At 33.3% G+C, this 20656-nt stretch overlaps 3 protein-coding genes and 1 long non-coding RNA gene across 11 annotated transcripts; 1 reads left to right on the forward strand and 3 right to left on the reverse strand.

The window, feature by feature from the left end:
- Positions 1–416: 416 nt before the first annotated feature.
- On the reverse strand, positions 417–8188 carry LOC100746986 (D-2-hydroxyglutarate dehydrogenase, mitochondrial). Of its 5 annotated transcripts, none has more exons than XM_012389647.3 (8): positions 8036–8188; positions 2747–2978; positions 2297–2494; positions 1925–2118; positions 1680–1848; positions 1319–1617; positions 892–1060; positions 417–765 (listed from the first exon to the last, which is right to left on the reverse strand). In XM_012389647.3, exons 2-8 carry the CDS (start codon positions 2973–2975, stop codon positions 497–499), a joined length of 1527 nt encoding a protein of 508 aa, XP_012245070.1. In that variant the 5' UTR covers positions 2976–2978; positions 8036–8188; the 3' UTR covers positions 417–496. The 5 variants fall into 5 exon arrangements, with proteins under 5 accessions (XP_012245070.1, XP_024225650.2, XP_033178553.1 ...); XM_024369882.2 differs by lacking the exon at positions 8036–8188 and adding an exon at positions 6641–7015; XM_033322662.1 differs by lacking the exon at positions 8036–8188 and adding an exon at positions 6501–6611.
- Positions 6504–13544, forward strand: LOC100746866 (polyhomeotic-like protein 2). 3 transcript variants are annotated; one of them, XM_033322657.1, is made up of 14 exons: positions 6504–6632; positions 8535–9157; positions 9244–9495; positions 9569–9853; positions 9936–10128; positions 10200–10438; positions 10576–10795; positions 10877–11037; positions 11122–11404; positions 11497–11751; positions 11851–11973; positions 12067–12214; positions 12290–12467; positions 12548–13544. In XM_033322657.1, the coding sequence occupies exons 2-14, from the start codon at positions 8681–8683 to the stop codon at positions 12770–12772; spliced, it is 3039 nt and encodes a 1012-aa protein (XP_033178548.1). In that variant the 5' UTR covers positions 6504–6632; positions 8535–8680; the 3' UTR covers positions 12773–13544. The 3 variants fall into 3 exon arrangements, with proteins under 3 accessions (XP_033178548.1, XP_033178551.1, XP_033178550.1); XM_033322660.1 differs by having other exon boundaries at positions 10200–10426; XM_033322659.1 differs by lacking the exon at positions 6504–6632 and adding an exon at positions 8297–8436.
- A 1681-nt stretch (positions 13545–15225) lies between these two features.
- Positions 15226–17002, reverse strand: LOC100747106 (dysbindin protein homolog). Of its 2 annotated transcripts, none has more exons than XM_024369975.2 (5): positions 16269–17002; positions 15880–16169; positions 15643–15798; positions 15438–15578; positions 15226–15375 (listed from the first exon to the last, which is right to left on the reverse strand). In XM_024369975.2, exons 1-5 carry the CDS (start codon positions 16322–16324, stop codon positions 15323–15325), a joined length of 696 nt encoding a protein of 231 aa, XP_024225743.1. In that variant the 5' UTR covers positions 16325–17002; the 3' UTR covers positions 15226–15322. The 2 variants fall into 2 exon arrangements, with proteins under 2 accessions (XP_024225743.1, XP_003492020.1); XM_003491972.4 differs by having other exon boundaries at positions 15226–15359; positions 16269–16999.
- A 173-nt stretch (positions 17003–17175) lies between these two features.
- LOC117152088 lies at positions 17176–18259 on the reverse strand. The gene is made up of 3 exons (XR_004462331.1): positions 18234–18259; positions 17980–18122; positions 17176–17511 (listed from the first exon to the last, which is right to left on the reverse strand). It is a non-coding gene; the product is annotated as an uncharacterized LOC117152088 (long non-coding RNA).
- Positions 18260–20656: the final 2397 nt, after the last annotated feature.

The raw sequence follows: 20656 nt of genomic DNA on the forward strand, positions 1-20656 counted from the left end.
GTACATACATATATTGAACGTTGATTTATGCGTTTGGCATTTCATCCAAAGATAGACATCGTTTCATAAATATGTTGACTGGATGGTAGCGATCTCTCTATAGTCTTACAAATACTCAATGCAGTAAACAATTGTAGAGTCGGTATAATAGGATACAATCTGTTCCTTTACCGTGGGCCGATATAATAGAATTCACCAATCATAAGCGCGAAAAATTTAAAAACTTTTTAATAAAATCACGTTCCTCAGACTAAACTAATAAACAATTCCAATAACTTTTTTACCGCAGAAAATATGAAAGACGAATAAGAACATTTAACAGATATAAAAATGATAATTATAACAAGGAGAAGATACAATAATAAATAAGGATTGATATTATTTTCATGTATTATTTTTTTCATTTGATATGTTTCATTTATTTAATAGCATTGTATTTATTTCTAAATGTAAATACCTACTTATCGTATATTTTATAATATTACTTATCCCATTATTATACGGAAATTTCTAATGGATATAACACTTTATACGGATTAAGTATTCCATTTGGATCCATCATCCGTTTCAATTCATGCATAAGTTTGATTTCAGAAGAAGTTCTACTCATATGTAGATATTTTGTCTTTGTGAATCCTATTCCATGTTCAGCACTTACGCTACCACGAAGACCAGACACGTATTCGAAAATGAAAGGTTGTAGTTGTGATGCTATGTCAGATTCGTACGACAATATTGAAATCTGCACGTGAATATTTCCATCACCTAATAGGTAGAAAACAAATAAAAGTATGATTTAACATTAAAGTCTTCAGCTGCTCGAACAAATTTTCAAGTCGTTCGTATATAAACCAATTAAAATGTTTAATAGGTAATTGTTCAGTCATATACCTAGATGTCCATATCCACTGATTCTTATGATGCGTGGATCGCGTAATCGTTCCCTAAGTACCTCTATCACCTTATAGAAAGACGGAAGGGGTATAGAAATATCGTATTTAAAGACATAACCTTCTCGTAATACTCCTTCGCTAATCCGTTCCCTTAGTGCCCATATATTCTAATTAAAAAAAAAATTATATTTTTTAGTTCTTATCAAAGAAATGAATCTTTTGTAAAAAAAAAAAGAGAGAGAAAAAAGAAATCCACCGTAAGTGCGTAAAGTCAAAATTATTGTCAAAAGTTTCAAAAGTTTAAAGAATATAAGAGAAAAAATTCACGCGTTACAAATCGAAAATGATGTTTAAAGTAAGAACGTAGTAAGAAAGCAAGAAGGAATAGTTTCAAGAAATTTCAAATAAAAAATATAATTACTAACTTTGACTTTGGTGGGGTCCGAAGTCAGAGTACCGTCTTCGATGATATCGTCGGCAAGCGCTTTCTCTACGAATGAGGTGAGCTTCTCCTCATCGTGACTCGCGTTGCTACCCGAAGTTTCCATCAACACGTAAAATTCGTGACCGTCGGTTCTCGATGTTAGTGGACTTTTTAGGCCAAAAGCTTCAATGGAAACGTCTAACGACAACTTGTCCATCATCTCGAACGACGACAGAATCTCTCCCAATTCTTTTTTCGCCAGACGAAACGCTTTCAACACTTTGTCGAAACTGTTTAGCCCTACAATGGACGATGAATTCTTACGTAGAAATACAGAGGACACTTCCGACAATCTGTAATACCTAAGAACGCGACATTGATGGCCGCAGGAAGCGGTGGACATTGAATGGCGACTTTCGTTACAATTCCCAAGGTTCCCTCCGACCCTACAAAAAGATGTTTCAAATGGTAGCCAGTGTTGTTCTTCTTCAGCGTATTCAAACAATCTACCACGTCCCCGTTCGCCTTCACCTAAAATAAAACGGCTGAACATAGGGACACTCGCGAGAAAATGTCGCGGTTCGTTTCTGGAAGCTTGGAAACTCACGGCTTCGAGACCCAGAATGTTTCCGTGAAGATTACCATAACGAAGAAGCCTCAAACCTCCTGCGTTCGTGGACACGCAGCCGCCGATCAGACAACTACCCTTGGCACCGAGATCAATCGGCATCATTAATCCTACTGTCGCTAAATGATTGTCCAAATCTTCGAGCACGCAACCGGCTTCACAGGTCAGCACCCCTAATGCGAAGAATCGCCAGATAAAAGAATCTTTCGCTTTCTCGAATTTTCTCATTTAGACAAGGCCGTTGCAACGTCGGTGACCTTGCCTTTTTGTCCGAAATCTCTGACTTTTCCCACTTTCCAATTTCGTACCCCGGAGTATTATCGGTTCGAATTATTTCGAATTTTTACCAACCTGCCAATTCGTTCGTCTCGATGATTTTATTCATAAGCTTCATAGAAATAACAATCTCGTCGAAGACCGGCACGCTACCACCTACTAGGCCCGTATTTCCGCTCTGGGGGCATACGGCTAACCGATTGTCGTTGCAAAACTTTAATATGGCAGATACTTCGTCGGTAGTTTTTGGTTTCAATACGAGTGTGCTCTTTCCTGTAAGTAATTCGTTTCAACGCCAAGCAATCTATTATCTGTCCGCGCTTACGTTGTTTTTCTGTTCGATGCACTATACTCGTCGATTCGCAAGCAAGACGCTGCAAAACTTATTTGCTACGATGCATGGAACGTCGTTACGACAGAGAGATATCTTACCACTTCGTACGAAGACGTAAATTCGATTTAAAATTCGTAAAAATTTATACAGCACAGTCCGAATGATCGACGAGGAGCGCTGTTTTCTCTTACCTCTGACGATCTTTGAGTAATCTATGTTGTATCCTTCGCATTCTTCTGCATCCGTAATGACCCTGTTTCGTCCGAGCAACTCATTGAAAAATGCCACGTGATCATTGGAAATGTTCGCGTACGGGCCTCTTTTCATTTTGTATCTGTCGCACGTGAACGCCGGTTTCGTAGAAAAAAATCGACATATCGAGATACGCCAGAGCGTCCTAAGCAGCGTTGGGGAATTCATATTCTGTAAAAGATTCACCTTGTCGATTCAAAGTAATTCGCATCGGTGTTACTGGCGTTTCTTTTATCATCTGCAAGGAGATCCGTTCGTTGCGAGCGCACGAATCTCTTCCGGTGTCGCGCCGGTCTACTATTTCCGGTGGCGTATTCCGTGATTAGCGACTCGATTGATCTCCGAGAGAAACGTTCGTGATAATTTAAACGTTCCTCTAATTTTTACTACGGAATTACATTTCAACCCATCGGCGATTGGATAAGTTTAGTGCAACGAGTATTTTTACTCGCCGCGGTTAAAGCTCGTGGATGGCAGAGTCTAATTGAAACAGGATATTTCCGTAACCCGGTCAAAAATTCAACCGATGAAAATATCCGCGGGAGGATCGAAGCGATATTTAAATGCTACAGTGCGATTAATTTCTGTGTTACGTTATATGAAGTATCAAGATACGATGCGTGAATCGTAGTTAGGTTTTTGTTTAACGCTTTTAAATGTTTAAATCAATACGAACGAATAAATTATAAAGTATGGTATATACTATTTGTTATAAGATGAAAAAACGTGTACACGAGCTAAGAAAAAGAAAATCGAAGAAAGGAACGGAAGGAAGAACGATAGGATGAAATTTCGTGATTCTCAAATGATATCGTGATAACATGGTAAAAACCAGGCGTGGCGTAATTACGGGCCCGGGGCTGCTTCCATTTTCTACGCGCTAATTCACCTCTGATGCTCAATCGACGGACATCGAATATTATAATCCACAATGAATGTTGATGGGTAACTCCCCTCCTTCTTACGCACTACCCCCTACCTGCCCCCAGTCAGTCAAGAGGATTCGCGGCGACGCGTGGTAGAATTACAATTGTGCGAAGCGGTGGGGAAAATAAGGTCAGGGGTAGAGGGGTCGAAAGAGCAAAGAGAGAATTCGATGGAAAAAGAGGACGAATCGACTGACAGAGATGCAAATCTGTTGAGATAAGAGGAAAGAGGAGAACACGAATCGGAGAGAGAGAAGCCAATAAGAGATTGGAGTGGGAAGGGGACCAATCGTCGCGATGACTAATACATTCTGCGTTTCGATGTACATGCATGAACTCGATTCGCTCGTGTATGCTTTGCTTGTAGCAAAGAATACGACACTCTTTCGCTTCGCATACATATACATACACGTATACATGATCGCGCAGCTGTGTACAGCAGAGGAATCAACACACAGAAACTCGACTACGAACACAAAGGAACGAAATGTACGTACGATATTCGGTGGGACATAGATGTAGTCGATATAGATGTAAGATATTGCTATATCGAAACGTACGATACGTAGCTACGGGTTTCTAAGGAAAGACGCATGCGCGACACCGCCAAGGAGTAAAGCTAATTTCTCAGTGGCGGCTCGAATCATTAACTTGTTACCTTGGCAACCCCGGTCGACCTAAACCATTGGCTGTCGCTTTCCCCCACTTTCCCTTTGCACGCTCTATCGGTCGAACAACAAACTACACACGCCGCCACACTCCTTCGTGGAATATTGTAATTTTCCTAACCTCGCGTGGACAGGAGTATAGACTGTCGCTGTTTCATTCGACCCACACAATCACGCTATCGGACATATACTGTTGTATGTATATGTCAGACATGCCACCGTAGGGACGCGGTTGCTGGGATTGGCGCGACCACGATTCTTCCTACCCTCTGCACGGAACATTCTACTGTCTCGCTCTTTGTCGAGATCCACGACCGGTATTAGAAGATGACCGATAAATCAGCTACGTTTAGCGCTTTATTATATGTACACCTTTTCTAACATTTTATATCGAATCACGATATTGGTTATTAACAATTCTTAACAATGCATATATGTATAGTAGCACGTACGTATATGTACGTATATAGAATCCCTCTTAATCATAGCACAAACAATATAGAAAAAAGAATACATTTGTAGGAAAAGTACATATTGGTGATGTTAGTTACATCGAAAGATAACGAAGCGCGGATGAATTAAATCTATAAATAATAGCAAATAAAATTTCAAACTTATAATTTACAATCGATACTAAACAAGAATCATCACACCATAATGTGTAGGATGTAGTAGTAAACCATTCAAGTCACAGTTTTAACAATTTAAACTAAATATAAAATAAGATAAATTTTATGTTTTCAAGTAAACTAGTATTTTATCTCGTAATTGAAAAATATAATTATAGTTTTTTGCGGAAAAGTATCGTCCCCATAAAGGCAAAAAAGTCAATGATATATAAAATCCCATTACAAGGTTTTGAACAGGACAGTATGAAGCTCAACTTAGAAACAGCTGTGCCAGGAACGTAGCGTATATTCGCGAAATTGGATCGAAAAGTACCAAAAATTGAAAAATTTACGAAAATTATTATTTATACGAATGTAATAGTCTAGTTTCAATAAATAGTCATATAAAATTCAATTCTGAACGTATACATCCATACACATAGCTATACGAACACGCACACGCATATACGCTTTTTTTATTTTGTATTATTTATGCATTTTAAAAACTTTATTCACTTTCAAAATCTATCTTTCTATAATTAATTATACCGAATTATTATGTGGCCACTATGGATTACTTAGAAATAATTCTAATTGATAATCGGTTATAAAACTACTTATTTTCCTTAAACAATTCGTTAGGGTATCACGGTTGACGATTTTATATATATTATTATGTATGTTCATTGTACATATAAAAACAAGATAACAATTGTATTAAAAGATGAAATTATATTGTAACGCTGATATATGCATTAACAACGTAATAAACAATGTCGAGTACGATACGTGCTTTTATAATAAATAAATTACATTAGAAATATTCAATCTTAAAGAAATATGCAGTACATATATAAAAAGGTAACATAAATATTAATGAAAAAGATTTTTACTTTTCACACGTTCAAATATATAATAGAGTTATGTAGAAATATTACAAAGTATGTATAATATTCATGAATAATATAGAATTTTAATACAGGTAGACTAAAAAAGATAAAGTCCAATAATATAATGAAATGCAACGGGGAATTATGTGACTAGATTCGTTCCTGATGGTATCGTGAAGTTATACTGCGAAATATTCTGCAGACTATAATCACGTATACATGCAGCAGACGGGTAGTAATTGTATTAGTGAAGAGTGTACAAGTATGTGAAGTAAGAGTATGAGTACCGTTACGGGGCATGCGCCTCCAGCCACCATATCCAATGGCCCCGCCTTTCACGGTGCAAACGATGCCTTTGGGATTTGTCCTCGCTGGACCAATGAGCGAACGAGTTTGTCATACGCGACGGGAGAGGTGAGGTTGTAGGAAACGAAGTGGTGGGAAGCAGACAGGAAGAAGGGTAGGGGGGGAGAGAGAGATTTGAGAGAAGCGAGGGGTTCCGCAGATCGTGTGGGAGCAGGGAAGCAGACAACGAATACGACGATTGCTTACGAAACCTCGCGACGTCAACGTATAACAAAACTTTGTTTAAAATACTCACAGTGCTTTTTAAAAACCTATGAAACACAGACGTGTATGATTGAAAATTTGGTCAAGTTAACAGTGGAATCGTGAGGTGACAGTGTCTACGGCGTGTTCGAAAACGTGATAGGTGTGACTGCGCAGTCGCCATGTGAGTACCTGAACAAGTATCTGAAACTCCATGTTATACCGTGTATTTTGGATCTTTAATATTTCTTTGTTATATATTGTTGATATATCGATAATAATCACACTATATTCTACATAACATTTCATGATAACCGACAAATATAACAAATACACAACACAGAACACACTGCATTATATCCCGCCGGATCTTCGAACGTGCTTTATTTTGTAATCCAATATGTCGGCGTTAGGGACGCTGTTCGGTATTCACCGAGATACAATTCCTCTACCGCGCGTATTATAATTTTTTGATAAATTACCGCTGCATAGATAGTTTCTGAAGAACCGTGTGTGTTGTTATTCTCATTATCGTCGATATTACCATTATGGCGAAATCCATGTTGTCAACCGCCCCCTGGTACGGTCGCTTCTCCCCTTCTCTTATTTTTCTTTCCCCCTTCCTCCTACTTCTCCCTTCAACCCCACTTTCAATCGTATTTCCCGCTCAGTGAGATGTATTCCCTCTTTCTCTCTAAACCCCTCATCATACTACTAATTATGGTGCTAGTAAGACGACATTTTGTTCGTTCTATCCAAAACTCAAGATGGATCATGTGTTTTCAGTTCATCGATACTTTGAACTCATGCATGAATACAGATTTCTTCTTTACCATCTGATCATCGTGTCTCAACTGTTTTCATCCTTCCGATGTACATATTTCTTTAGATACATACCATATATATTATTTCTTTATTAAATTAATTTATCAAACATTTTGTATACTACCAAACTTTATGTCATAGTGCCACACAAATATTTCTAACCTGATATATTTTTATAATGTTTAATATAATTAAGGTTACTAATTATTTGAATAGTCAATCTCATACAAGTAATTGACAACTATCCCAAAATTATTGCAATTTATCGGAATTTATATTTATATACTATGCACATGGAAAACTTCAAAAAGTATACAAAATTATAGCTTATATGAATCGTGAACTGCACTATGTTCACGATTAATTTAAGTACTTTTTCCATCTTATGTTTACATTTCAATGTGTATTGTAATTATTATTCTAATTCATGCAATGAGTAATATGATGATTTTTTATAATGATTGTTGTTATGTTTAGTACCTTGTATATTCTATGTATGATCACTTATTTGAGGTTATTTCTCATATTCTAAATATTGAACATTATACGTATTTTATAATAAAATAAGTAATACTATGTATTATATATCAAATAAGTTAATAAATTGATATAACGGTATATTTTGTTTATCACGAATTTCATATTTTCATATACAATTACATTAAATATTATGAACTAATTTTTACGTACATTGGTACTAAACGAAATGACTTTTTATGTTACAAGTATGCTACAGTTAATTCTTTATTATAAAACACTTACATTTAAAGTAATATTTGCCACTTCATTCACCTTCACACTTTATTATTGATATTTCACGTCGTAATAAACGAAGAAGAGAAACCAAATTTGAACGCTCCACATTTCACGTGTATCAAGTTATCAAGGTTATGAGCAATAAACATTGCGTAATTATTTTAGATATCTTTACACTAAATATGTTGCAATTAACGTTTCAGTATATTAATTGATAAAAGATTTATATTATGTATAGCTAATGGTTCTTCATTTCTAAAAATTTATAAAAAATTTATATCAACTTTTTAGTTAAAATTATTATAAAATCTATGCTCTAATAAATATTTGTTTGAGAGTGAGAGAAAATGAATGAGAAAAAGAGGGGGGATTATATTAAGTAGAACTGTAAATAAATTACATAAAATGTAAATAATTGTTATTTTCAATATATAGTCGTAATCTACTTTATACTTATAAACCTATCTATGTGAAAAATATTAATCTAAAACAATTTTTCTTTTAGGTGCAGCAAATTAAAAAGATTAAAAGTGACATTTTAATAAGAAATCTATGTAAAATGGCAAGGAAAAAAAACATTGAATTGTTAAGAATATAAGAGCAGGAAGAGTACTTCTTGAAGGAAGTTTATTTAAAAAGGTATAAGGAAACATGACAGATGTTAAACCAATTGGAATTTCTCAAAATCAGCCACAACAAACACAACAACAGTCACAGCAGCAGCAACAGACACAGCAACAACAGCAACAGCAGCAACCACAACAACAACAATCTCAACCACAGCAAATGATGATTGCAACCCATGATATTCAACAACAGCAAAATGTACAGCAGCAACAGCAGCATGTTCAGCAACAACAATCTCAGCCACAACAAGTACAGCAGCAAGCGCAACAACAAGTACAATCTCAACAAGTTCAACCACAACAACAAATTCAACAGCAAGTGCAATCACAGCAGCAAATGCAAGTGCAGCAGCAGGTACAGCAACAAGTGCAACAGCAAGTACAACAACAGCAACAGCAACAGCAACCTCAACAACAACAATCTAATAGTGGACCACATAACGTTGTTCCTACTCAAGTGCAGGTACAGCCACAGGTAGCAGCAATTATGCCCCAGCAACAGGTAAAAATTTGCACAAAGGCATATTATTGAGACAGCTTTAAGCAGTAGATTTAAAATTTTTCATCTTTGAAAATAAAATATTTCAGGGTGCTGTTGCAGTGTCAATGCAGCATCAGCAACAGGGTGTTGGAGGTGTATCTATGACTTTATCTGGTCAACAAGGAGGAACGACTATAACTACTATGGCTGCGCATCCACAAGCAGTACAAGTTATTCAACAACCTATGCAGAACCAAGCATATCATTTGCAACAACTTTATAACACCCAAGGAACGCCACTATTGATGCCAGGAAATTTAGCTCTCCATCCTGCAGGCATCAATCCTTCGTCCATACAGGTACTTAAATACAATCCTGATGTTCACTATTATTGAGGCATATAAGTTCCTTTCTAAGTAGGATACTTTACAGGTCATAACAGCTGGAAAGCCATTTCAATCTGCTGCTCAATTAACACCTCATATGCTAACGACAGCATCGACACCAGGTCAAGGAGGTGGTCATCCTGCAGCTGGAGGAACTAAAGTTCAAGGGTTCCCTACAGGTTACTTACCAGTACCTACTTCAGCTACACCTGGTGCAGGACAAACTCTGGTATTTGGTCAACTTGGTGTACTGGGTTCTCCACAACCACCTCCATCTATACAACAACAACAGCAGCAGCAGTCTGCAAACAAACAAGATCAAGTACAAAAGGTATTATTATGTTAATTTTATTTTGTAACAAATATTCTATATTTAGCTCATATTTTATATATATTGTTTTCAAAATGTGTAGTATACTACGTGTACAGCGGCTACTCCGTCCGGCGGACGAGGTGGTATGCAATTTGCTCCTTGGCAATTTACACCACAAGTTGCTTGGACTGGAATACAACCACCGGCGCTTCTAACTAATCAAATATTCATTAGAGGTCCTACTCAACCTGATATGTTTATACAAAGTCCACAACCAATCCAAGCTCATAATGGTTAGTTATGAATGATTAAATAAATTTTGTATTGTCAACTGAACTAATTTATCATCATCATATTTGATCAGCACTAGCTACGCAACAACAAATTCAGGGAGTACAACAAATTGCTGCAGCTAGTGGAAAACCAAAGGTAATGGATATACAACAACAACAACAGCAACAAAGTAAGCAAAGTTCAGGTGGACAACGACCTTTGAGTATTTTACCGTCCTCTTTACAAGCAGTACAAGCTGCTAACATACGAGCTGCCAGTTCTGTTTCAACGCAAACTGTTCATGGAGTACAAACTACGGTACATGTACAGGTTACTATAATTAACAGCAACAGTTAGAAAAATGATTTCGACTGCTGCAATTTTCGAATCACGTGCAAACATATAGAAGTTTTTTTTCTGTTTTCGTATAATGAAGAAGAAGTTTTTTTTTATGTTTTATAACTCAGAGTGGCAAAGGAAGCGGTAGTAGCGGTAAAGGCCGTGGTAAGCCATTGCAATCGCCGCAACAACCGCAACAGCAGTCACAGCAAACGATGCAACAACAACATCAACAGGTTTTTATTCAACAGAAACAGCATACGCAGCAGCAACAGCAGATGCAGCAACAGTATCAACAGCCGCAAGTGCAGCCATCGCCACAGCAAATACAACCAAAACCAATAATGAGTGAGATGACGTTTCATATACATACTATTTATAGAAAAATGATATAGGTTTTTGTATATCTAATCGTTACCTTTTTTACAGCAAATATGGCTCTGCAACAACAACAACAACCAGGTGTAGTCCTTAGTGGGGAACGTCCTATTATGCCTGTAGTTTCGGTGAGCGGAGTTGGTGTTGCTACATCTCAAATGAGTCAAGTACAACAATCTCCCATGTCTGCTGTACAACAATTACCATTACAAGTATTAAATGTTTTATTTCCTGCAATAAAATTTCCTTAATTTAATTAAAAAATATTTCCATTATATGTAATGTAATTTTTCTAGGCAATCAATTCGACAATAATTGGTAGTCAAATAGTTAGTGGAACAACACAGGTTCAAACGATGTCTATGATAAATCAGTCGACGGATCAACAAACACATGATAATAATAATTCCGCAATAATGATTGCATCACCCGATCGTAATCACCAAGCTGAATGTTCTTTAGCATTACCATCTGCTGCAAATACTCCTACAGCAAATGAAGAGAATTCTAAATCAATATTGAAAAAGGACGATCCAATTCCAATAGAAGAAGTGACCGTATCTCAGCCAGAAACGACAGGTTTATTGATAATATATACTACATTGACATTCAATAAATGTGTATGTATGTATATATTTTGTATAAGCATTTGCATCTCATTACTGTCATAGATGGGGACCAATCTAAGATAACTTTAAAAGATGAAGAAAATTTGTCGGTAAAGTTAGAAGAAAAATCATGTAGTAATCCTTTAGCAGGATTAGCAAATACGATTAATTCTATTACGAATGGTATCAACAATGAAGACTCAGCGGCAATTCCTGCTTCTGTATCAGTTAGCGCAAATAGTAAACATGTACCACCAAAGGCAATGGTCAAACCACAAGTTCTTACACATGTAATTGAAGGCTTTGTTATTCAAGAAGGTACAAGCTTAATATTTTATATAGATGTTATTGCATTATTAATAGATATCGTTATATTACTTTATATTTATATTATTGATATGTATATGAATATTTCAGCTTCTGAACCATTCGCTGTTAATCGAACGTCATTGAATAATACAGTTAATCAAGAAGCAGGTAATATTTTAAACCGCAGTACTAATTCATCATCTGAAAGAGATAGTCATGAAGAACCTCCAAGTAAGACTTAAAAATTCAGTATTTTTTTAATATGTGTGTATCTTTTTGCTGTAAGATATAAAATGAATCATATGTGTTTATTGTGTATGGCAGGGAAAAAACATGCACCCAATTATCCAAATGACGAAGATGTAAATAATGTTCAAATGGGGAAATGCGAAGCTTGTGGTAATTTGGTAGATGAACAAAATACTAAATTCAAAAAAGAGAAACGGTTCTGTTCCTCTAGTTGTGCAAAAAGGTTGGTAAATAAATTATTTCGTAAGTTAGTTATTAGACTTGCAGAAAAATGTAATATAAATTTTGAATCAAATAGCAAAAAGCGGGAAGCAAGAGATCGTGACGGTACTGAAAAACAATGGACTGAGATAGAGACTGAATCAAAAACCGATGGAGATATAAAAAAGAACGGAGAAGAAAAGTCATTATCTAGTACAACTACTAGTTCTTCCGTTGATGAAACACTGCCGAAAGTTAATCCTGTGAAGTGGACGGTATAGATATATATATATACATAAATTTATTAAAAATGAAGAAAACTGATATAATTGAAAACGCCTGCTTTTTTTTATAGGTTGGAGAAGTATGCGATTTTATACGCGGATTACCAGGGTGTGCTGATTACGCGGAAGATTTTGCTATTCAAGAAATAGATGGTCAAGCACTAATGTTACTCAAAGAAGATCACCTTATGTCGGCCATGAGTATAAAGTTGGGTCCTGCATTGAAAATCGTAGCCAGAATTGATTCAATGCGTGTGGAGTCGTCAAATTCTAATCCTACAACTAATAGTTCGTAAATGTTTATTGTTTAAGATTTCTACTCGCAGAATTTCAAATTGCAGCCTATGGGCTACAGGGTTTGTGCAAGTATTTGATCGAATCATAGAATTAAGATTTAAAATTATTAAGGTTCAGTACTTTCAATTCTACACTTATGATTTAAAGATCGATCTATGTAAGACTAAGTTCCGTATTATTTTGTTGCTGTATACAAAATAACAATATTAATATTTTAAATTTGGTGTACTATATTGTCGACATATATATACAAATCCACTTTAAAGGGTAAGTCTTACACTGATTGATTTTTATAAATGTAAATAGCATTCAGTTATTGTAACTTTTCTTTGAAATTGAAATGTATGTATATCTGCTTTGGAAAATTTTTCTAAAATATTGCTGTTTAACTAGTATGATCAAGAAACTGAGTACAAATTATGTCTATTACACAAAAAAAAGATAAAACGTTGTATATAAAGTATCCGGCGTATGTGCGATGTATTTTGTACTCGAAAATTCCTTTTGGAAGCTGTATAAAAACTATTGCCTTCTGTAAGACTTACAATAATCTCGAAAAATATCTGGCACTCTTAAAACGGTTAAGCTTTGTGATGAATAGCAATTTCCATACATAACAATTTTAAATTGAGGTACAAAGTATTTGAAATAATGCGATAACACCTTTGACTATGTTTTACTTTGTAAATGTTTCATGTGCACTCGACTTACATACGTGTAAATATTAAACAAAATGTTTATTTAATATACAAATTTTATAACATAAAAATATTTTATAGTTGTTAACACTAGTTGTCCTTCCATTTAGAACTAGATATTAATTTAGATACAATACACTCTAAATGCAAGAAAAATATATTTTAATTTATAAAATATGTGATGTTGATCAAGAAATAAGCCAAATTGTATAATATCTTATAACTGTGAAGCATACTCAACAAAATGAAACGAGTATGAATGTATTATATCATTATTCAACATTTGCAATTGCCAACAATGTGAATATAATAGTAATTGTCTAAATGTTTATTAAGTAGATTTATTAATTTTGTATTTAGTAACACAGAGATCAGTATATAATTATAAAAGAATGTATTTCAAAATTAATATTTTAACAAGGAAAATATTTGCATTTACGAAATGCATAGTATTTTCATATTACAATCTATATTTAATTTTTAATAATACCTTATTAATAGCGATAAAAATCAAGCATTACAAATTTTATCCGTAACAAGTAATTAGACAAAGATATAGTATATGCAAAAATAAAATACAAAACGCATTTGTTAATTCAAGATTTCTCAGGGTATAGTCTTATTATATATCTTTTTATATTGATTTGAATGGCACCTGAGTAACAGATGTGCACAATTGTGATGACATTTAAATAAATTAGAGCTCTAAAAATATTATGAATTAAAGCCTATGCACAAGTGTACTTTTTCCCCTATATTTTAACAAATATTTCATGCACCACCTATGCATATTTTAAATTTTCTAAATATGACAATGACTTCTAAAATATATAAAATAAATTCAATATTAGTGAATGAAAATAATTCTAAACATTTTATTTAAATTAGTATTTTATTACGATCTGCATACATATTCTAATTTAATTTCTTACTTTAATTAACAGCTGCTACATATTTTCCTTCTTCTAATAATTCTTCATCTTTCTTCATTTGCATTTCTTGTAGCGCTGGTCGAATATATCGATAATAACAAAACCCTTTATACACTAAAGCTATTCCAGAAACTACTGTTAAACCCATCAATACCGTTACAGTTCCTCTGTGAAGTTTATCTAAGATATAACTCCTTTTCGCATATTTTGGCAACATTTTTTATGGATATTTTTGTCTGTATCAACAGTTTTTAAAATATATAAACCTGGAAAATATATAATTACTATTACAAATCGTGTAACTGAGAAACGTAATAAAATGTATTTCAATTTATATTATTAATTACGTAATTTGTTACAAGCACCTATTCTATACGAAAGTAAATAAGATAACAGTATATTATAGAGTTAAAATGGTTTTGACTTTTATCTTTTTTCTGAAGATTAAGCTTTTTATATATAAGGTTAGGAACACGTTTGGTACTCTCTGCTCAAATAAATGCTAAGGCTAATACACACACATTCGATCTGAGACGTGAATCTAACGCGTTGAAAAATAAACGAACCTATAATTATGTAATCTTTTTGTCAATCAAATGAGGTAATAACTTGAATATTGATGAATTTGATATATTTCTATATTTCGTATTTCATAACATTTAAATAAAGAATATAAAAATCATTTCTAAAAGTTACTATTTAATTCTTGTACAATTTATATAGATTTTTACATAATTGTGTATTACACTTTTATAATATATTTAATAATTAATTTATAATATATTTTATAATTGTTTATTGTATTTTTATATTTTAAGACACTTAAATAGATTTTAACAGAATTATTTTCTTAATAAAGTAAAAGGGTTAGTTTTTTAAAAATTCATTAAATATTGTTGGATCTACATCCAAAACTATCTCATCCAATGAAGGCCCTTGTTGTGTCACTGGCAATTCTAAAATAAAAATAAACTTCACAAAACTGACTTTAAAATTAAGTTAAATTTGCATCCTTGAAATATATTAAAACGCACTTGATATGGATCCTGTTGCTTTGTATTCCCTAAGCTCTTCTTTAAAAGCTTCATCAAATGTTTCTCGTCTTTCTTTCATCATTTTCTGCTGTTTAAGTTCATATTTTGATACTCTCTCAATATGTTCATCAGCCAATTTTGCTAAAATTTACATTCAGTTTCAGCATTTTTATAATTAGCACATTTTAAATATTATACAAACTACCTTTAATAACATTTAATTCTGCAAGTTTTTTCTCCTTATATAAGGCTAATTGAAATCTATGATCCAATTGTCTACTTTGCAAATCTAACATTTCATTTAAATTTTCTAATTGATATATAGCACCTTCTACCTCCTCAAACATTTCTTGTAATGTTCCTTTAATAACATGAAGTATTTATGATTAATTTTTATACTCATAGTATTCTTGAATTAGAAATGCATTTAAGATAGAAGTACCTATTTGATCCATAAGATCCTGTATTGCATTGTTGATTTTTGGAATGTAAGCTAAAGTACTATTTAGACACGTAATGTTTTTCCATTCTTGTTCGAGTTTTTCATAAATAGTTCCAATGAGTTTATCAGCTTCTTGAGCTTTACCCGCATTTTCTTCTGCTAGCTCATGTAGTTCATTCCATTGTAATTGAAATCTATGTAAGATATCAGCTCCTGCATTGTAATTAACATTTCTGATGTTGCCAGTCTTTTTTTGTTTTGGATTTTCAACAACAGTTAATCCTCTAATACTAAAACAACAAAGTTAATCCTAGACTTATATAAAATACATAGTAAATTATCTTTAACTTTAGTTTTTATTTGTATAAGATTAAAATTAAATCTTTTACCTAGCAGATATACCCTCTTGAACTGTTTGAAACTTGTTACGCAAAGTGCTAAACATGTTTATAAATTATTTTATTTTATATTTATGATTATAATGGTATATATAATTCAAGCCTTTCAAATTAGTTAATACTATTGCACAAATTACTAATAAGATTTAATTTATTATATTATATTTTCTATATGTAAAGTGTATTATTAAATGTATCATTATCATATGAAATAATTTTTTTGTTGACACATGTATTATCAATGATGAAAATTGTTCATACCGAGCTGATTTTCATAGTTTATATCAAATTGATCACTTGTTTGCATTGAAATACTGATATAAGATAACACATATTAGTTCACAATATTTATAATGAAAAGTTATTGTAAATATTAGCAGCGTCAATATAACCTCTATTTTGAAGACACTAATAGTAGCCTATTTATTTTCATTCATGCAGTATTGCATGTAGAAACCTCCAAAATCAATTGTTAATGACAACTTAAAACATTTGAAATTATAATTCGAATATTAATTTTAAACATAATAAATATAAAATTAGTTAAATTACGCATAATTTAATAAAACATTCATTATTCAAAATATCATTTATGATTTTTACTTAATCCAAACATATAATTAGCTTATGTACATATGTTTTAATTTCAATCCATTTTTTCATATTTTGTGAAAGATATGACACTGTGCAACCTTTCTGTTAGTTGGCAACACTGATAACGACAGTCCATGCACACATACATATGTACATTTAATTAAAAATAATTACTTTTTATGTTGTAATTGTTAAAATGTTTTAAACTACAAATAATAGTATTGTAAATTTCTAAAATACATAAAATAATAATTTTTTATATATTGCATGTTAATACATAATATTCTATTAACATTATGTGCGTTCGATTTATAAAAGATATAATTTTACATTTACAAATTTTGTTTTACATGTTAAGTAATAAAAATGTTAACTATTTATATTCATATGGATTCAATATTATACTATGCTGCATTATAAGGATAATTGTATACTAAGCACGAATGAATAATTTTTGTTACGTTTATGACGAATTCGTGATTTTTACTGCATAAACAATTTAGTGCATTAGATTTTGACTATATATTTTCAACATGAAACAATTTGGCAACATCGTTAAAGCTTAACTCCTTCCCTTTGACAATATGACTGGTGCCTAGCAACCAGTGAGGTCAACAAACGAGGTCAAATTGCAAATTACCTGTGTAAGAAAAATCAGTATATAAATCTAATGAAATAATACATTAAATTACTTTTAGGTAATTATAAGGGGTATTAATTGAACAGAAAGTAGAGACGATACAATTCATTACTACTAACATTAAGATGAAATTATAGACAGTTAATATATTAACCTAAATTTATGACAAATATTTCAGTTCAAAAAAAATCTCCTTATTAAGAAATATTATTATTATGTTCTTTTTTATATACTATATGTTATATTACTTTACTACAGGTGTAAATCGTATTAAAATACAACAATTTTAGAAGGGTGGTATTTATGTATGTACGTACATAGTACTTACAAATATTTTATGTTTCTAGTTTCAGTTAGAATAATTAATAACTAATTGTCATGCAATATAAATTTGGATGGTTGAAAATAAGAAAAAAGAAAGTTATGTGTTAGTGGAGTCTACAAGTAAAATAATTCTTATGAAGATACATGGCAGAACCGTAGAACTATGTATGTATGTATATGTTGGTATTCCCTGTGTTGCCAAGTTTTCCTCTACCTGCGTGTTCAATTCTGAAATGTTTTGTATGGTGATGTATATACACAATGACAAAATCGATAGTGATGAATTTCTAAAACAAAAAATTGTATTTTTGTAAACTTTATTCTATTTCAAACTTTATAAGTGCTATCTCAAACTTTATAAATGCTATTTCAAATTTTAATATGAACATTTTACTTACATTGAATTAATTATTTTTCTGCTTATATCTTTTGTTTATTTATAAAAATGTGTCATAATAAGATGAAAAAATATAATATGCTTTAAACTATTTAAATGTTTATTTTATTTTAAAGTTAGAGGTTTTTCCATTAATAACCTTGAACAAGTTGGAGCAGTCCTGTTAAGCAGAGCCTTCATTGAAATCTTTATCTTTTTCTATCCCTGCTACGCACGCAATGAGCATAACTTGAACAAACCTTACCAGAGAAGGTTCGAGCTTAGAAAGTTGTGCGCAACTCGCAGTGAAACCAGATTTGTGGGAGGAGATGCTGGAGAGGGAGGAGTAGTCAGGGATGTTGGGTCAACGTACGTATCCAAGTATCCCCTTTCTCCTTGCATCAAGTTAGACCACTACTATATCGTGGTGAACTCGTCTTCTCCATAAAGACGATTACCTTTCTGCGCATACTATCATGACTACGGCGCATACTATGTACTAGGAGTTACCAACTAAAGGACGAGAAGTTCGTGGTAGGGATGAAATCAATAGTCAAGTATTCCGCGGAATGAGAATGTCAACTTATATTTAACCATTCAACTGCTTGCTTGAGTTTTATTCATCGTAAACAAAGCAGCAAAAATAGTTGAGAGTGAACCGCTAATGTAACAGCAACTATTCTTATTTTTTGAGATAAAATACACATTAAAGATAGTGTACAACTGTATAAACAACGATTCATGAATGTAATTCCTGACTATTTCGAGGTCGCATTACTCAACATAGATACGAATGTATCACAAAAAATTAATGCCAAAGACTATTAAGTAGATATAAAAATCTATAAAGTCGCAATCATTTAATGCTCATAATAGAATAATATGGAATTCTATTCGAATTAAATATAGAATTTTAAGCTCGAGTTGTTTGAGTATCTGTAGAAAACTGTACAGAACCTACTACGATCAATAGATGCCAGATTCGGTCGTTTTCGACATGTTCCGTTAAGTTCCCCTACTATATTCATTCCTGTTGGCCTCCAACCATTTCTGCCACGCCTTGTTCACATGTATTTTCCCGGCAAAACCGGTTATTTCAGGCATTCTTCTTGGTTCACGCTTTTCCATAGAAAAACTACACGTAAAAACGTTTCCCTACCATCACATCAATATTAAACCTTGACTTTCCATTTGATCGAAGAAGACAAATTTGAAATTTGAAACATACGATATGCATATATAATATCAGATGGTAGTGTACGACATATACAAAATGTATAGACACATAAAGTATGTTTAAAAACATTAAATTGTTTTTATATACTGTGTACATCTGTAGTAAATTACAACCATACTTTAAAGTAGTAAGACGTGCACGAATAAATTTAAGTACACATATTCTTACGTAATATATGTTTAAATTGTATAATTTTAATATAAAAAGTCGTAGTAATAACATTGATACGATTTTCCTGAAACCAACAAAAATCAATAATCACCAGAAATTGTGGATGAAAACTGTCATCGCTACACTACAGAATTTAGGCACAATGGTTGATGGATAGTAATTGGAAGTTAACGTTGACGAGAATTTGCTGGAGAATGGTATGGATTAAGAAGGGACAGCGTGGAACATTGAAAGGATAACAGACGGAGACAGTAGAAGTTAGAAAGAGAGAAATAACAAAAAAGAGAAAATAAGAGAATCAGTTAATGAAAAAGGAAGGGAAAGAGATGGCCTGTTAGTAGGAATTGAGAGGAAAAGTAGGGAGGGGTAGAAAATGGGAGAGAAGAAAAGAGTTTCACAGTGATGTTCGAGTTGCGCTTGCGTCGACAATACTTGCTATGAACGGATTGGCTCCCTACTCATACTTGAGTGCATGTTAGGTTGACTTAATTTCAATTCGGGCTCCTCTGCTTCTCCCTACCATTTTCAGTTCCACCATATATTTCGGTTGGTTTCTTTTGTTTTATTGGGTTTTACACAAAGGGCGTACAAGATGTTGCAATACACGCTTACTTTATATATCTTGAATAAGTAGAGATATGAAAGGGAATGAGTCTTTTTTATCTTTGATAAGGAAGATATGACAGTGTGGAGGTAAAAATATCAAGAAAGAGAAGAGAAGAGAAAAGGGGAAAGGCATAGGGAGAGAGGAGAGGAAGTGGATAAAGGTGGTGGTTGGTGTGCAGTGGAGGAGAAGTTAGATACACAAAGATACGAAACGTCAAGAGGAGAAGAGAGGAAAGGAGAGGAGAAGAGAGGAGAGGGAAGCGCTCAGCGTTTGCAGCGATCGGCGCACGCTACCCCGCGCGCGCGCGCGCGTGTTCTTACAAAACAACGCATCTGAACACTCTGAACCCGTCGCTGAACGCGCTTCAACAGTTCGGCACGAATTCACATTGAGTTGATTATTCTGACGGACGCGCGGATTTCATCGCGTC

This window comes from Bombus impatiens, unplaced genomic scaffold, assembly GCF_000188095.3.
Source record: "Bombus impatiens unplaced genomic scaffold, BIMP_2.2 scf_0647, whole genome shotgun sequence".
In the NCBI taxonomy this organism is placed as follows: domain Eukaryota; kingdom Metazoa; phylum Arthropoda; class Insecta; order Hymenoptera; family Apidae; genus Bombus; species Bombus impatiens.

Bases quoted from the DNA above. Each gene is read 5' to 3' on its own strand.
- LOC100747106 (XM_003491972.4), bottom strand. From the start codon at position 16,324: ATGTTTAGCACTTTGCGTAACAAGTTTCAAACAGTTCAAGAGGGTATA. The intron at 15,579-15,642 runs GTAGTTTGTATA...TGTAAATTTTAG, and splicing joins AGAATTAAATGTTATTAAAG to CAAAATTGGCTGATGAACAT. The intron at 15,360-15,437 runs GTGCGTTTTAAT...TTTTTATTTTAG, and splicing joins AGCAACAGGATCCATATCAA to AATTGCCAGTGACACAACAA.
- LOC100746866 (XM_033322657.1), top strand. From the start codon at position 8,681: ATGACAGATGTTAAACCAATTGGAATTTCTCAAAATCAGCCACAACAA. The intron at 9,158-9,243 runs GTAAAAATTTGC...AAAATATTTCAG, and splicing joins CAATTATGCCCCAGCAACAG to GGTGCTGTTGCAGTGTCAAT. The intron at 10,439-10,575 runs GTTACTATAATT...TTTATAACTCAG, and splicing joins AAACTACGGTACATGTACAG to AGTGGCAAAGGAAGCGGTAG.
- LOC100746986 (XM_024369882.2), bottom strand. From the start codon at position 6,757: ATGAAATGTTATGTAGAATATAGTGTGATTATTATCGATATATCAACA. The intron at 2,119-2,296 runs GTTGGTAAAAAT...TCTTCGCATTAG, and splicing joins CGAGACGAACGAATTGGCAG to GGGTGCTGACCTGTGAAGCC. The intron at 1,618-1,679 runs GTATTACAGATT...CGTCCATTGTAG, and splicing joins CATCAATGTCGCGTTCTTAG to GGCTAAACAGTTTCGACAAA.